General features: G+C 33.6%; 1 protein-coding gene across 1 annotated transcript in view; it reads left to right on the plus strand.

Annotated features, from left to right (window-relative positions):
- LOC107292458 (receptor-type tyrosine-protein phosphatase T-like) overlaps positions 1 to 19,034 on the plus strand; it is a gene marked incomplete at its 5' end in the record, with an annotated part of 181,919 nt that overhangs the window by 133,461 nt on the left and 29,424 nt on the right. The window contains 5 exon segments of the mRNA XM_015821547.1: positions 3,156 to 3,243; positions 13,290 to 13,366; positions 15,513 to 15,549; positions 16,588 to 16,685; positions 18,726 to 18,890. Of these exon segments, the coding sequence (XP_015677033.1) occupies positions 3,156 to 3,243; positions 13,290 to 13,366; positions 15,513 to 15,549; positions 16,588 to 16,685; positions 18,726 to 18,890 (465 nt within the window).

A 19,034-nucleotide genomic window follows, 5' to 3' on the forward strand; every position in this document is an offset into this window, starting at 1 on the left:
GGGTTTCAAAGTATTCCATATAGAGGTTTGCAATGACAGGTGAGAGGGGTGATCCCATGGGAGCTCCTTCTATTTGTTTGTATTTTTGTCCGTTGTAGATGAAGTATGTGTTGGATAGGCAATGGTTGGTTAGATCCAGGATATGCTTGGGGGGATTATATTTGTTTTGGATAGCTGTCAAGGCTTCTTTGATTGGCACGGGTGAAGAGGGATATGACATCAAAGCTCACGAGAAGGTCACTGGGCTGTAAGCTTTGTTTCTTTATGATCTCTATGAACTGGAATGAATTTTTTACATGTGAAGAGATGGATTCTGCATAGGGTTGTAGTTGTTTGGTGAGAAATTTGGCTAGGTTTTGTAGAGGTGAGCCTATGGAGCTGACTATGGGTCTAAGTGGGGTTCCTTCTTTGTGTATTTTGGGGAGACCATAGAGCTTAGGGCATCTGGATGATTTTTCTCTGGGGATGATTCTTTGCTTGATCTCTTCTTTGATGGGGGAGGCCAAAGAATTAAGGGAGAACTGGAATAGCCATTTCGAACTTTTTAGTTCTTTTCAACCAGACATACCCTTCTGAGATTCGAACCTGGGCTGTCTGCATGTTAAGCAGATGTATTAACCTCTATGCCACAGGCTCTTTCTCACTTTGTCAGCTGTGAGACAGGGGAGAAGAATTATCTTGAGTTTGGTGCACCCTGTCGGCCCAAATATGGGAGAAAGGAATATTTTGCCTGTATCAGCTCAAACTAGAGCCATCCACAGGCAGCAGTCGCAACTGCGACATCATATGTGTTTTTCAAAATTTGGATTGCTAACAAAGAATTAAGGGAGAACTGGAATAGCCATTTCGAACTCCAAGTATTTGGAGTGCAGGAACACAGGCAGCTGGGCCCGGTTACGCATTCACGCAGCCGGATGCAGGCACTTAGAGGCTGCATATAAGTTTCCTCCCACAAACCGCCTTCTTTGAACCCTGATAATGTCGGGAGTGCCCGACGAAAGCTCAGTTAACTTGTATTTTATTAAATGCTTTTAGATGCTTTTAATATTCTCTTGGTGATCAATGCTATTTATTGTTTTACTATATGTATATGTATTTGTATATGTATATATAAAATTATTTATATGGTTACCCATCTCATAACAATGACTCAGTTTGATGAGGAAAAACTAACACCAATTTTCAAGCTATTTACATATCTACATAATTGTCATCTCATGCAAGCTACAATTAACTTACTAATGAGAATGTCAAATGCCTTGTTTAAATCATTATATACTATGTCTACAATATTGCCCCCAAAGAATGCCTAATGAAAAATGTGATAAGATTAGTGCATTAGCTTCTAAAAAATAAAGTGGCAAGTAGTTTCCTGTATCAAAATTATAAATTTGGTTATAAAATCAGAAAGAGTTATCAGCTTTTTCCAGTATGTACTATGAACAGATTAAATTCACTTCTTTTAAAATGAAAAGATATTTATTCGAAGCTGTGAATATACTATAATATTATTTTGGAGATTTCAGATTTACCAATCCTGTGTCTTTGAATAATATGACAAATTGGGGTTTTTGTTTTGTTTTTTTCTTTGTTTGTTGCAGAACATGATGCAACTAAATTACTATCAATTTATTGAAACAAGATACAAATGTATATCTTGTCTTTGATGAAGAAAAATACCTTATTTCAATTACTTTTTTCCTATATTTTTCCCCACTCAGAACATTAGCTGCTATTAGGTAGCACTTTCTTTGTACAACAAAATGAGATGTGATCAAAGATCTTCCCATTTGCTGAAACATTATTTCGTAGACATAGTGATTGAGTTAGCTCTCATTTATTATCCATTTTGCCAAGAAACCATCCATAGTGCACCTGGAATTACTGCTTTCCAGAAATTTTATAAACTACAGTCTGACAAACTTTGTCATTTTTGTTTAATTATAATGTCACACCTTTACTATAATATCTGATATATTACAATAACCCACAACATCACAACCAAAGAAGCTAGTGTTATTGAGTCTGGGTGTCTATGGATGATATATTAGTTAGTAATAGTGGGTGCTCCATCACTGGAGATTTTTAAGAAGAGACTGGATAGTCACTTGTCTGAGATGGTATACAGTAGGTTCTCCTGCTTGAGTGAGGGACTGGACTAGAAGACTTCCAAGGTCCCTTCCAACTTCTATTCTATTCTACTCTACTCTACTCTACTCTCCGCTACGCTATCCTATGCTATTCTAGTAAATAATGAATTTTGTAATTATGGGTTTCACATAACATTTTTGGGGTATCATTCATGATTATAGGTTACATTTCTTGTCTGTGAATTAAGCTATTACCAACTCTAAAGCCATTATGTATTTAGTATTCCAGACTATGCTGAAAATATGCTTTTGGGGGATTTTATCACAGAAAAAAGAACTTGGAGAGAATGTTGTCACTGATGTGAAGAGTTTATTATAGCTTCTTCTCCATTCATTCTGTTGCCATTCCCAATGTCAATTCTTGTTCTAAGTTATCTGAGCCTGTCAATGTATGTAAATTATCCCAGGTTGCTTTATGAATAGCCCCATACCTGACAGAATAGAATACTACAGTACATGAAAGCTTGTAAAAGAGATTTAAGTTGATCCATACATATATTTGGTGTGTGAATGTTTGTATGCACTCCACATGTATTTGTTATAATGGGAAATTGTGTGGAAACTCTTATACTACCAAGTGCTTTTATTCTTTAATATATAGTACAGCTTCTGGCCTCAGTTTAAACGCCATATATGTATGCTGATATTTCATATGGACATGTGAAAGATAACCCTCACCTCTGTTTTAGAGATGGCATCATAATGACAACAATAACAATACCTTCCCAGACTCCCTTTTATCAGTAAAAATAATACATATGTAGAAGAAAAATCCTTCCAATTGTTTTTGTTCCAATTACATTAGTATAGACATTTATAAGTTACATAAGCCATAGGATACTAATGGTCTCTTCATTATTGTTCATTATTGTTTTCCTGAGAAAGCAGTTGTCTTGGCAGAGTGCTAAATTATATGTTGCCTCTTTCCTGCCCTTTACTTCATTGTGTTAAAATAATCCTGAAGGTCTTCCCTACTTTATAAATATTCCATTCTTTAATTTCTAGGCTCTACCTGAAGGGCAGACAGCATCTTGGGACACCGCCAAAGAAGATGAAAACCGCAATAAGAATAGATATGGCAACATCATCTCCTGTAGGTGCAAATTCAAACTGAACTGAACTTCCTGTGTGTATCTGTAAGCATCTTATATGTATAAGAGCATAACTGTAACAAAGAATAACTTCCTAGTCTTCCTAGTTTGGAACATTTCAGCTTAATAACAGCTTCTGTGTTAGTGTTCTCCCTTCCCCCATTTCTTTATTGATTTATTGATCTTTGTACAGATATACATTGGTCTCAGTGAAGTCAAGTGACTAAAATCTACTTTTTGGGGTGAGGGGTTGGCATTTTCCTTCAATTTAAGAGATCTGGGAAAAGAGGTAGGGGAACATCAGTTTCATGACATCAAGCTCTTTTCCTAGCTGAGTATATGGCTTTTTGTTGGCCAGGAACCTATTTTCTTCAGGGCAAAATGCAGGCAGAGCTATTGATGAATTTTGTTATTTGGGACATAGTGTTATCTCTACATGTTCTACTCAACATATAGAACTTGGGTCAGGAAACTTTTTCTACCTGTTTCAGTAGTGCAGGCTGAGAGAGATTAAAGAGTGATGAACCTCTGATGTGATTCAGATCATAGATAAAAGATAAACAGTGAATATTTATGTACAAGATTCATTTATAAATGTATAAGGTTTGGTGTCACTTGCAGGTAAGCAAATTCTACAGATTGGCTGCTATCAGCAATAAGGCCCACTGGGCTCAATTCACTGGCCCATATCCAGAGAAGGAATCATAAACAGGACTTCCCTATCAATCTCAGTGCATAAAATCGATCTCACTAAAAATTGTCCCTGGAGTTGAAAAGAGCAGGGCTACTACATTTGAGAGACTTCTAGGTATTTGTTGGCATTACTTTGGATTGCAGAGTGAAACCAATATTTGTGTTGCAATATGACCAGTAGCATGGCAGCTAGATTTTCACAATTGCTCTGTGTTGTTAAGTTGTGATTTGGGACAATTGACTAATTTTAGTTGGCACTTTAGAAAATAAATCAAAGAAATATCGTTCATGTACTTGTTCTAAAACATTAATTCACCCACCCTATGATATATTTAGAAAGCATTACCCCATCCACCTGCATTAAAAAAAATCAGAATTCAGATAACAGTAGAACATGTATAAGATTGAACTGTAAATATTTTATATTCAATAAGTTTGTAATGTATAATGTAAGGTATAATAATATAATGTTAAATAATAGCATAAAATATATCATAATATAACAACATGCACAATTACTTTAATTCAAAATGAAAAAGCTTTGGAGAGGATTTGGATACTTGCTACACCTATTGATGGGGTAGCAAGGGGACTGGAGGCTAAAGCATATAAAACATATAAAGAATGGCTGCTGGAATTGGGTATGTCTAGTTTAATAAAAAGAAGGAGACATGATAACAGTGTTCCAATATCTCAGGGGGTGCCCCAAAAAAGAAGGGATCAAGCTATTCTCCAAAGCATCTGAAGGCAGGATAAGAAGCAACAGATAGAAACTAATCAAGGAGAGGAGAAACCTGGAAACTAAGGAAAAAAATTCTGTCATAATTAATCAGTGGAATAACTTGTCTCCAGAAGTTGTGAGCACTCCAACACTGGAAGTTTTTAAGAAGAGATTGGACAACCATTGTCTGAAGTGGTATAGGGCTTCCTGCCTGAGCAGGGGATTGTACTAGAAGACCTCCAAGGTTTCCCTAACCCTAACACTTTCAACTCTGTTATTCTGTTATTGATACATCGCTAAAAAGACACACTTTTTTTTACTGGAGTTTCATGTAATGTTAGCGTACAATGAGCTTGATATGTATATTTCTGGAACTGTGTGGCTTCTAGGTGAACCAAAAAACTGCAAATAGATGCCTCAGATCAGGGGTTCCCAACTCCCGGTCCATGGACCCGCACTGGGCCACAGCATGATAGAAACTGGTTCACACAGACAAGCAAAGCCCCATCCATAGAATGCAGGCCGCATGCGAAACCATGCCTCGTCTGATCCACAGAAAAACCTCTCTCCATGAAATCAGTCCCTTGTGCCCAAAAGGTTGAGGGCCATTGCCACAGATAATAACATTTGCAAACACCTTTTCCACTTCAGTTCAAAATGTGATAGCTGCACAAATGAGAATGCTTTAAAAATGCTTTAAGGCTCATGTAATGTGTTTTAGGATACAAATGCAACCTAGCTGTCTGACTTAAACCACAATGCAGCTTCTAGTTCACATAAATTAAATTAAAATAGATTGAATCCAGGATGTATAAGCAAAGTTGTTTAACAGCACAAAGGAGGAATGATAATTTATTTATTAAGTATGTTAATGAGGCATAGAACATTGAGCACAAGGTAGGTAACTAAGAAAGTGCCAACAAAGCAATATCAAACTGATTAAAAGGATGTTAACCTTTAGGAAAATGTTTACAAAGTTGAATCATTGTTCAAGAAAAGGAGAAGCTTAACCACTGCTAAAATAAATGACAAAATAGACATATGAGCTTATGAATGTAAAGTCATGGATAACAAGATAATGACTTTTTCTCCTGGAAGAATTGTTGATTTGAATTAAGAAAGCAATTAATGGGGTTTCTTAGAAATAGTAGGAATATTTTTTTAAAAAAAAATGTGTCAGAAGTGACATAAAGTGGAGGGCTTTGTTTGAAACAATCCTCCAGCCAAAGACAAGTTAGTACTAAAGCTGTTGTGAAAGAAGGCCATTAACACCAGTCTGTCCTGAGAATCATTTTGGGGGACTGAAAGTATAATCGCTGCCCACCTTGTAAGAGGTGATTGTGAATGATTTTCTTCAGTATGATTAGAAAAAAATATTTTGTTGTGCTTGGTGACAGTCAGCCACATGTTTAGACTGGATTTGGTATTTTTATCCACTTATCAAGTCTTCTCAAGGATCTAGAGTAGGCAGATGTTGTTGTTTAATGGTATTAAATGTATGGTCACAGGATGTAAATTGCAACTAGCAAAGCTGTATTTTGCAATTGACTTGTAGTGATTTTGTCAATGCTGATGGTATTCAAATGGTGCTCCAAATATTTTGGAATTGCAAATCTTTGTATCTTGTGATTTTCTCCAGTTTTTGGCTTCTATTCTGCTGTCTCCAGGTACTGTCATGTCCACACCTTTTGTTTTCTTACCAATAATTGCTAAGTCTTTATGTGGCAGGTGTTTGTCTGCTTAAATTCTCAAATCCCAGAGCACTAGCATTTTCATTTTTTATTACTTTGTCTATTTTACTATTATTATTTATGGCTGCCCACTCCAATAGAATCTAGGTACAAATTCCAAGTGCACATTAAAAACATGACTACTAGTTTGAATGAAGTAAAGAGGGGAAAAAAAGAACTAAAGGAGTCTCCAGAGAAGATAATGCCTCTTAACAAATTAAACATCTTCAGTGGCAATTATGTGTGTTAACAGTAAGAGAAATGGATATAAAAATAAATTATGTGAAGCAAAAAAAAAGTTGAGCTTGCAAATAAACCTGAGAAGAGGGTAGCATATAAATTACAAAAAAGAAAAAGAAAAGAAAATTATATTGAAACTACAATAGAGAGATATGGTGTTAATGGCAATGTGGCCATGCAAAAAGCATCTCATCAATATTATTATAATTTGTATAAAAGAAATGACATCCCTCTAGAGAAAATATATGAATATCTAAAGCAACAGAATTTACTGAGGATAGATTATGAATAATAGAAGAAATTTCTGAAGCTATAAAAATATATAAATTAGGAAGAGTTGGACCAGATGGATTAGTAGGTTCTAATTATAAAAGTTTTGAGGATGATTTTTTACAACCTTTACAATCCACAGTGAACTCTATCCTATAAGAGGAAAGCTGCCAGAACCCTGGGAAGAGGCCAATACAGCATTAATACCTAAAGAGGGACATACAAGTTATTTATAATGTTTCTGGCTAATAGACAGACAATAATCTTGTGGAGGTTTACCTAAAAGACAGTTAAAGGACAATGTCAGAAATATATTAGATATTTTGGGATAGTTGGAGCAACATAATAAAAAAAAAAACAAGCCATATTGATTTTCTTAGATGCAGAAAAGGCCTTTAGTTTGAACTGGGCTTTTTTGTTTAAAGTTTTAGAAGTTATGAATTTTGGAGTGACTTTAATAAAATGGATAAAGTTAATTTGTATTTCAAAGAAACTATAAGTAATTGTTAATGGGGATTTAACAAAACCCTGTGAGATACAAAAGGAACAAGGCCGGGGTGCTCACTGCCCCTTCTTTTGTTTATTTTACTTCTGGGAATATTGAATAGAGATGTAAGACAAGATGAGATAAATGTAGGAGTAATTTTTTTTTTTAAAAAAAAGGAACTTAGAAGTTAAGGGTTTTTGCAAATGACTTGGTGTTGATTCTGGGAAATGCTTTAAAGCAGGGGTGTCAAACTGCCAGCGCACTGGCTGGATGTATCATGCCAAAACCGCGCCCACTCCAGCAATGGGGGAAAAGTTGTGATACATCACAACATGTCATGCGACGTTGTGAGTTTGACACCCGTGCTTTAAAGGGATTTGAAATATTAATGGACAAATTAAAGAATGTGGAACATTAGATTTTAACATTAACAAAGAGAAAAAAATGGAACAGAAGTGGTAAATAAAACATGTTTTAAGACTAAGACCAAGGCAAAATATTTGGGAATCATTATGATAAATATGAACCACATGTTAATTTCAAAATAATTATGTTGCGATATGGAATTAAGTTTAAATGGAATATATTAATATGTTGCAAATTACAACTATCATTGTTGGGGGAAAATTTTGTGATAAAAATGAATGTTTTATTTAGAATGATGCTTTTGTTTCAGACAATACTTTTATTGAAACTGATGCACCAGAAGCAGAATGATATATGAATGAATATAAGGTGCTACAAGATGCAAAGGAAAGAGAGTGCCTGGAGTTACCTAATTTGAAATTGTATTTTACAGCTTGCTTTTTGGTTTGGATGTTGTTGAGAAATAGAAGGATTTTGGACTTAGAAGGACAAAATCTGAGATTTGGGTGCATGGATATTTATGATACAATAAAGATCAACATGAACTTTAAGCACCTTATGTTAGATATGCCATATCGATAATATGGAATAGAACAACCCAGGTTATGCCTGAAAACACTTCTGCAGTTCTCAGAACAAGGATTATATTATAGAGAAATAATAAGCAAATACAAATAACTAATTTATTATTAGATGCGAGAATATTGTCAAGAAAAATGTAAAATAAAATCAAGAAAAGAACAGGGGGGTAGGATAATATAATTGTACATGTTTTTCTTATTTACAATTATTAGAAAGATTTAAAGTAGACAAAATAATTCATGGTTTTGAACATTTTAAGACTGAGTTTGAAATGGAACTGTGTACAAATGATAAACATGTAATTGCTAAAATGTACAAACTTTTATTGAAATTGGAAACTGAAGAACAAGTAAAACTGCATGATAAAGTGAGCTCAATATTTTGCTTATACAGATGTACCAAGGGGAAATATGTGGTTGAAAGGATTGAAATTTACATTGTGTTATAATATTAAAGAGAATTTTTATCAAATGCTGTACTATTAGTATTTGTCACCAGAGAAATTATCTAGAATGTATAAAAAAAGCACTTCAAATTTATGCTGGAATTATGAACAACAAGAAGGGACTTTTTATCACCTTTGGTGGATGTGTAATAAAGCTAGAAAATTCTAAATTCAAGAACATGCACTAATTCAGAGGACCTAAAAAGATGAATGTACAATTGAAAGCAGTGATTTTTCTTTTGGAAATGGTGGACAAAAATTGGAAAAAAGTCATGGAACTTTGTTTTTGTACATGACAACTGCAATACGATTATGGGATGCCCAAAGATGAAAAGATTCAGCATTACCAACAATGGACGAATGGCTGATGAAATGATGAAACTTGAGTTTTTTGATCAGAGAAAAGACTGTATTATATGTATTACTGACTGGAAACTCCTTTTAAATGTTTTGCATGAAACAGAAAAAAAATGAGCTTATGATTTATGTTTTGATCATTAAACTGAATAGATTATAGAAAGAAGAGAAGTATGTTGTAACCATCATATAAGTTATAATTGTAGCAATAATTGCTGCACAGAAAATTGGAAGCTTTACAGAACTTTTTTCCTTCTTTCATTTTTTTTCCCTTCTTTGTACCTCTTTGATTTCTCCTTATTTTCCCTTTTCTTACTTTATATTAGCTTGTATTAGTTTTTATATCTTTTTAAAAATCTTTTAACAAAAATATATATTAAAAATTTAAAACATTAAAGGAAACAGACAGACCAAGCTAAAACATCCACAATAATATCGTATACCATAACAGTAAGTATAAAAATACAACAAAAAGAGCCGCATAACCACATTAACTCCAGTCCCTGGAGTTTGCAGGCCTTCCAGAACTGTTTCAGAGTGTGGACGCTACTAATGCTGTTCCAGAAGTGGGATGGGCCTAGATAGAACATTTCTTTGGTCCTGCAAGATGACAAGATTTAATAGAGAGGATCAGGACCACATTTATTCTGTTTGAATATATTAGGTGAGGTTTTATAATTGATAACTAGCACCTTGAATTGTACCCAGAAAATGACTGGCCGCCAATGCAGGTTACATAACAGTGTTCACCCATGGGATAATGAAAGATACCTCTTACTGCTAAGAGGATTATATTGTAATATTTATTTCATTGCTTTATTGTATTTTTTTTTTGAACTATTTGTAAGACACTCGTAATTTTTGGCATGGATGGGGGAAGGTATTGAATATCTTATTAAATTCAGAAAATAAATATAATGGAAAGTATGGGGCTATGTTCACTGCAATACTGAATCAAAAGTGAACTATCACATTATCAAATCTGATAACCCGGAGTGATATATATTTTTTGGTATGGAATTTTTTTGCTATGCTTTGATTTATTATTATTTTATTCATTCACTTATTTAAATTAATTATAGATGCCCATTCCCATGTAATCTGGACAACTATATTGTGTGTGTTTTATTTTGTATGTAGTTGAAAATCAGTCCATTACATTTCAATCCTTTACAAGAAATTAAGATTGAAATTATAACTATTATTTAATAATTTCACATTATTTCCTAGTTCATAGCACTTCCTTACAAGAGTGTCTCTCATATGTTGCAAACTGATCCGAATCCAGAGACATGTATGTTGTGTGCATAGTGACTTATAGGCATAGATGTCTATGAAGTTTGTAAGCACAGTGATGAAAAAGATGTGGCCCTCACTTGATAGTCAGAAAATAGCTGCCTTAACTTCTTCTAGTTATGAAACAGTTGGTATTTGGAGGTTTGAAGGTTATTTTGTCAATTTACATCACTATAAATGGATGCTTGTTTCTGCATGGTTTATTTGAATGTAATAAAGTTAACTGTGACATTTTCTATAAATATATTATGCTCAAAGCAGTTTATAGAAAACTTCTATAATCTCAATAAAACCACACATTTAGTTCACACAGAGTAATCTATTTTCATAGTAATCAGTTATAATGTCTCTTAAATTAAGACACAGAATTAATTTACAAAAAAATAATATTATTAATAATTAGCATGACAAAGAAATATAGGTAGTCCCCAACTTAAAACCTCAGTCGAGACCAGAATTTTGATTGTCATTGGTGTCATAAATCAGAGCATCATATTACCGGACTCAATTTTACAATGGCAGTAGTTAAGCAAACCACATAGTTGTAAGTGCAAACCCATTTTACCCAATAGGCATTTTTGCCATTTTTTGCCAAACACACACACACACAAATCATTTATGATCGTGTGATTGTGGGATGCTGCAACTGATACACAAAATGCACATGAACGTAGTCATTCCTGTTACATATATCAATGTTGCCTATGTCAAGGCATGCAGTTTTGGTGTGATAATAACAAAGAGGTGGCCTTCTCTTCAGCAGTCTCTCTCCTGTTGAATAATCACTGCTCTGAATTATGCAAGACTGAAACATATAGTGGGGCTTAAAAGTTTGCCAACCCTTTTGTATTTTCAATATTTCTGCATAGATATGACCTAAAATATGATCTGTTCTCTACACAAGTCCTAAAACTAGATACAGAGAACTCAATTAAATGAGTATAAAACCTTGCACTTGTTCATTTATTTATTGAGGAAAATGATCCAACACTACCTACAGATAATGTTTTAGGTCATATTTATGCAGAAATATTGAACATTAATTTTTACCAGCTGGTAAAAAATTGTATTTCTTGTAATATAAACTGATTTACTGTTAATCTTTTGGAACAGTTCTGAACAATTCCTCTGCATCTTCAAACAATCCTTTAGATAATTGAAAATAACTATCATAGTTTTGTCTTCTCCAAGTTAAGAGTACTGTAACTAATATAGTATCTCCAACTATTATCCTTGTTGGTTTCCTATCATCTTGGTTACACTTTTATGGTCATGCTATAGTTCCTCAGTGTTTTTTCTATCACAATGCCCAGAACTAGATACAATATTCTGGGTGCTGTCTGCAGAATAGAGACAATCTTGTCACTCTATTTCTATTAATACAGCTAAGATTTGCTGTTTTGTAGCTGCATCACTCAGTGGCTTCATGCTCAACTCAAACATAATATCTAGATCATTTACGCAGGCACTACTCCCCAGTCTGCTCCCATCATCCTACAGTCATGTCTTAGCTTTTTCCTACCCAAACGTTTGTGTTTGCATTTTTCCCTGTTAAACTTAAACTTACTGGTTTCCGCTCAGCTTGTCAACATATTTCTGAATTTTGCTGTCTCCTCAAATGCTTGCAATAATAGCAATAGAAATAGCATTTAGACTTATACACTACTCCACAGTGCTTTACAGCCCTCTCTGAGTAGTTGACAATGTCAGCATATTGTCCCCAACAATCTGGGTCCTCATTTTATTGATCTCGGAAGGGTGGAAATCAAGCCTGAGTCAACTTTGAGCTGGTCAGGATCAAACACCTGACAATGGGCAGAGTTAGCCTACAATATTGCATTCTAACCACTGCACCTCCGTGCCTCCTGATAGTTAGTATTTTACAGGCTTGCTTTATAAACAAAGGATTATTTTCTTCTCACTTTTGTGACTAAAGCAAACTCAAATAGAAACCAAAATCTCATAACTCTTACAGTTCTTAGAATCTTAATTAGAAAACTGAATATTAAGAAGGATAACTATTACAGAACATTATGGTATAGAATTGATGGCAAGAAAGTTTTTTTTTACTATAATAGATATGCCTTAAAATTGGCATTGTAAAATCCTTCCCATATTCAGTTGCAATTGACTCATGTTCTGTATACCTAAGTATTGTATTGTCAGAAAATGTACATTAAAACAAAAAGGCTGAGCTCTGTGCAAGAGCAGATGGCACTTAAAACTAATAGCATAAATTGGCTGGATCTCCTCCTCTGATTAGTCTATTTTCCTGGTTCCTTATAAGCCATGTCTTTAAACAAAGACTAAAGGTCAAACTAAAACCTGTATGTTGATTCCTGGCTGATTCCATCTTTCAGTGAATTTTAATATAAACAGATACTGAAGGCATCATCATTCTATTTAGATTGTATGTATGCCTACCTTGATAATTAACAACAGAAACATAAAACCAAAGTCAAATCTCCAAATATCACTGAAAACCTAAGCCTCTCTCATCATCTTATTCTTTAAAAATGACAATGTTCTGGCATCTGTATGGTTTGTGTGGTTTATATTATCTTGTGCAATGATTCAAACGATGGTCCAACAAATACCATAGTACAAAAACTATGTCAGGTTCAGACTATATTAAGCTCAAGCAGGGCTTTAACAAATCAGTAATTTAAAGTAAAGTACACAATAAACATATTGCTGGATAGATTAGCCATGGTATTTGGGACCAATGTAATGTACATTTAAATGGAAACATAAACATGAAAACATCTTCCTAGTTTTCTCCATTTTTATAGTGCATTCCTATTTGTTTTGGTTAAATGTTCATTTATTTAATATTAACACTTTCTGCTAATTATTTACAGATGATCACTCCAGGGTGAGACTGCAATTACTAGATGGAGATCCTCATTCAGATTACATTAATGCAAATTATATTGATGTAAGTGTTGTAAGAAAATGTTTTTGTACAAGGAAGTGTCTGAAGAATCGCTAAGCAAATTGTCTTCTGATGTGATCCTTATTTAGTGGGCTACATTAGGTTTAAATAACTATTTTGTGGTAGAAGACAGTAGCAATACTCTAGCCAGTAACTTTTATGAACATTTATTCCACTAAATTTCCCATCATGGCAAATTAAAATGGAGCTAGATCCAATTACCTGGTACTTTGCAGGTTTAAGTGAGACCTTTGCTAAATAAGGGGATGAAGATTACTAAATCAGACCAATGTCACAGGATAGAGTCCAGGTTTTTAAGAATCAGGCATTTTTCTTTAAATAGAATTTAGTAAAACAAACAAACAAAAACCAACAACAAATAGAGGAAGAACTTACAATGTTTGGATCAAAATTTGCATCCCAAAGCCAACACAAATTAATGACTCATTAATCAATGGGCTAATTGAATAAGAATGGCTCATGTTGTGCTTGCAATTTTGTCAGTTTTTGACTATCTTTGAATGGGATGTGGATTGAATGGGACTGAATATATGTTTTATATAGTTTTATGAGTATAGGAAAGTGTCTTACTCTGTCAGATTATTTGCTCAACTTACCTAAGTAATGTTCATTATTTGTTTAATACTGTCTATTCTAACTAGCAATCACCTTCCACAATCTTAGAATTTTTTTGTTAGTTTAACGTTAAAGAAGATTGTTAGAGATCAGTGGTATTTACTGCTAGGTAACATACAAAGGAATGAAAAGCCTTCAAAGGCCAATGTCTAAATAGCCTTCTTTGAATTTTGGCAAAATAATACATTTTTCTTGTTCTCATGATCCCAACCGCCCCATGTTGCTAGAAAATTAGAAGTGTAACCATGTTGATCAATGTGATGACTGTTGCAAAAAGATGAGGAACTTGAAATGCAAAGATTTTATTGTAAATCTATATATAAAGCATCCTGAAGAGATTTTGTGAAATTAAAGAACAGAAAGAAGGATGCAGTTAACAAATTAAATATATTCATCTGACTAATAAAAAACTGAATTTTGAAGCAAATTAAGTGTATAACTTCTAGCAAACAACTAAACATACTCTTTTCTCGTGTAAGTCTTTATAATTGTCACTTAGATCACAGTGTTTTAAAAAGATCCTCCAATTAAGAAAAGGGAAAACATGTAAAAATGTATATTCTACATGATTTCCTTAAAAACAAACCCCACATACAAGCTAATGACTTATTATGCTTTGACAATAAACAGATGTGTGTGCCACAGATGAGAGAACACAAATGTCTCCATGTTTGTTTTGTTAACACAAAAGATAAGCTAAATCCTAAAGTGAATATGGTTTAGGCCAGCGGCTCCCAACCTTTTTTATACCCCGCACCCCTAGAACGCTTCTGATATATTCCCGCACCCCTTACAAAAGTTTGAAACAACGGCAATGAATTATGCATATACACTATAATTTTGAAAACCCAAGTTTTTGCACCCCCTGAAATATTGTCTCATGCCCCCAGGGGGTGTGAGCACCCCTGGTTGGGAACCCCTGGTCTAGGCAGACAGTATGAAAGTAAAGTCTAGTTTTTATCCCTAGTCATAAATCTCCTTTTTTATTGATGCATAAATGGTTTCAGAATTTTTAGAGCTATAAGGAAATCTGAGGCAGTTCCTATCATAAATAATTCATGTGAATATGAATGATACTATGTTTTCTTTTCACTCAGTAGTATTATATAACTAACATCTTTGGGAATCTTTCTATAGCCCAGCTCAGATATGATCTTTAGAGGTCTGCAGGAGTCACCTTGAGAAAGCCTCATTTGTTTTCCAGCTGACCTGTAAGATACAGTCTGGAGACTTTACCTGTCTCTTTGTCTGTCTCAAGCATCCAGATATTAAGTCTCCATCACTACCCTCTAATTCACACTCTAATTCTAATAATTGAATGAATGAGAATTTTCTGCCTCTGTCCTGAGGATATGGAGGCAATGCAATTTTCATATCTCTTTTCCTACTACAAATGCTTCAAAGATAACATTGATTTTTGTGATTTTAAGCAAACTTCTAACCTGTCAAATGCATATCTGAATTGTACCTGAAATTGAAATTCATGGGTTTCCCTTCCTTGTTTTCTTTTTAGGGATACCATCGGCCTCACCATTACATTGCAACTCAAGGTAAGTACCATAGAATCAGAGCGTGGTCCAAATGGATTTGATCTGAAGGTTTTATAAAAATAATAAATAAGTGATATAAAGATGCCTGAAAGCTGGTAGTGCAATTAATTTGGAAGATAAATAATTGTAGGTGATGTATTTAGTTTGTTATTCATCCTTGTCATTTGAACATGATTTTTCAAATTAATTATGATTTCTTTAATAACAGTATGAATTCTTGCATTTACATTTTTCTTTTTGGTTGTATTTTCTTAGAATATGTTTCTTAAGTTAAAAATAAGAGTTTAATTCTGTTTTGACATATGTATTTAGGCCAACTTAATATATAACTGGGGTTTTTTTATGCATACTAATTGAAATTTCACATATGTTGCCCTTGGTTTCATAGGAGTCATAAGATTCCTTTGTAATTAATTAAACTTGTGTTCCATCCTTTAATTTTAATATGTTTTTCAAAATGACATTTTTTCACATGTTTTCAATATTTTTTTTAAAAAAGGAAATGAAAAGCACAATCAGAAATATGAAAACCAGCACCTAGCACCAAATTGTCAAAGGGAATGAAAAGATTTCTGTTAAAAATCACACATTCATTTTGTAATCACACATTCATTTTGTAATTAAAATGTGACCCAGGAGTATTATCACCTAACATCTCACCCTATAATTGAGGGTGCATTTATAATTCTAGGTGCCATTCATACTCTGTAAGTATTCTTCCCAGATCTAGCACTGTGTCCCAGTATAAATTAGTATTCTATATTTGTCTCATGTGTTACTCCAAAGTGACCTTCAATTATGAGTATTTATATCTGTTTGCAGTACTACTGAAAGTTTAGCATACCACTTTAAATCCTACCGTAGTTACTTGTATGATTCAACAGCTGTATCGCTCTTCAGACCTCACCTAAGAAAACACTCAGGAGATTTTGTTTTTTGGTAGTAGAAGGGCTGTTGGCAGAAAGACAAATAAATTGAAATGTTTCTGCTAAAGTAATCTTTGGGAGGTCTCTTTTGTTTTACTTATTCTGCCTTCAGGGCCAATGCAAGAGACAGTGAAGGATTTTTGGAGGATGATCTGGCAGGAGAATTCAGCAAGTGTTGTCATGGTCACCAACCTGGTGGAAGTTGGCAGGGTAAGATGTTAATTTCCAAAGTTATCAGTTATATATTGTGGTTCCTATCATTCTTACATGTGCTCAATTTGAAATCTTCTATACCACACTGACACATTAACTGGCAATATATTCAAAATTACTTCAAATTGGCAATTATATACAGATTTTAAAATACATTTTGGTATTGTCACAATAATATGGATTTCTGAATAAATTTGCTATCTAACTGCATTTCTAAACCTACAAAATATGTATTTAAATAAATGTTTGAGCTAAGAATTCAGAATGTAACGAACTGGAGAGTCTGAAGTATAATTATTATTTATAGTCTATATTACTCTGTTTTCCCAAATTTTAAAGCATTTGAACAAATAAAATACCTGCTCTCAGATATGGTGTAAAAAATAAATGGTCAGCAAAGGAGTGCGTTAAACTGTATATTCCCAATTTTTTGAAGTTCAATTTTGAACACATATTAAGGGAGGCTAATTTCAAAAAGATTAAAGTCGCTTTAAAACTGGACAAAAAACTAAACTATGCTGATAATACTATTCTGATAGCTGAAAAGGCAAATAATCTGCAAGTTCTAGTAATAAAAGACATAGAATCCAGTAAAAAAGGAGACTACGATTAAATATAAAGACCAAACTAATAACAGTACCACAGCCAGCTTTAGAATTGACAGTGAAGACATTGAAGTGATAGATACCTTCTGCTTTTAAAACTTCAATTATTAACAGGAGCAGGAGTCAAGGAACCAGAAGTCAAGAAATATGCTGCAGCCTAGCACTTGGTAGGGTAAGAATGAAAGCTGTGGAAGAAATATTCATATTCTATAATACGTCTATACCTATAAAGATCAAAAACATGCAAGTAATGGTGTCTCTATCACACTCTATGTTCAACTTTGGAAAAAAAAAAGGATAAAAAGAATAATGATGTTTTATGAACTATGGTGTTGGAGAAGATTCCTCAGAATACCATAGGTAGCCAGGAAAACAAAGAAATGGATCACAGAACAAATCAACTCAGAGTTTTCATTTGAGGCACAAATGGCCAAGTTCAAATACCATATTTTGGACATACTATGCAAAGGTTATAATATATTTTAGTAAGTCCATAACATTGAAAAATGTAGAAGGAAAGAGAAGACAATGACCAGGATCAAGGTGGATGAATTCAATTATTGCAGTGATGGATACACCATTGTATCCATCATGAAGGATCTATCCAGATAATTTTGAAGAAGAGTGAATATATACTAAGAGTTGACACTGATTTGATGGCACATAACCTATCAATACAAAAAGGGTCTTTATATAGCTAGAACTTATAATAGTAACAATTTTGTACAATTACCTAATTTTAGTTGTGCATTTCTTTCCCATCACCTTTTTTCTCTTTCGCTCAACTTTCCTGATGTTATTTTCCCCTGCATTATTTGAATTTTATTTTGTACAGAACTCAGATCTGACAAATTTAGATTGGATTCCTTCTGTCTTTCCTAATTTTAACTAAATTAGAATTAATTATTCAATGAATGAACAATATTTTATGCTATCATTTTCCCAGCTCTAATGTACTGTAGATCATCATTGTATCTTGATAAATATTGTTAGGATAGCAAATTCGGCTGTTTGCAAATTGGTTGACAAACACCACAGCAATCATAATAGTATTTGTTCATGTATCACTATTCATACTGTATATATATATAATTATGTTTACATATGTTATACATTATACACATTACTAGTCTAATTCAAAATAAAGTATTGCCAATATAGGCTGAAAAAGGTTTCCATAAACAAATGGGTTTCATATGTCAAACACATATACCAGAACAAATAAATTACATCAATACTTATTGTTTTGGGTCTTTTCTGGGTTACTAATAATTGATGCAGACAACCATGTACATGAGAGGTCCTATGCAGTGTCCTTCTGATTTCTTCTACAGGAATGTACATTTTAGGCCCATATCTAGAGCTAGGAAACAATGCCTTACAGCTAAATGTCATACATTAATTTTCACTTTTGTGACTTTCCCCTCCATAGGTGAAGTGTGTCAGATACTGGCCTGATGACACAGAAGTCTATGGAGATATCAAAGTGACCTTAATTGAAACAGAACCATTGGCAGAATATGTCATACGTACTTTTACAGTCCAAAAAGTAAGGATACATTGGTCCTATTTTCCTCATCAACTAATTTGTTTCTCAGTGTATCCGTTTCTTTCTATGTTTTATTAAGAAATGTGAAAGTCAATATGAAATCATCACTATACATTATACACTTTAATATATAAAGTAAATTAGACGGAGACATGGAGGACAAAAAACATGGCTATGCATTATCTCCAAAAT

The sequence above is a fragment of the Protobothrops mucrosquamatus genome, unplaced genomic scaffold (assembly GCF_001527695.2).
Source record: "Protobothrops mucrosquamatus isolate PMUCROS unplaced genomic scaffold, P.Mucros_1.0 scaffold1345, whole genome shotgun sequence".
Lineage (NCBI taxonomy): Eukaryota > Metazoa > Chordata > Lepidosauria > Squamata > Viperidae > Protobothrops > Protobothrops mucrosquamatus.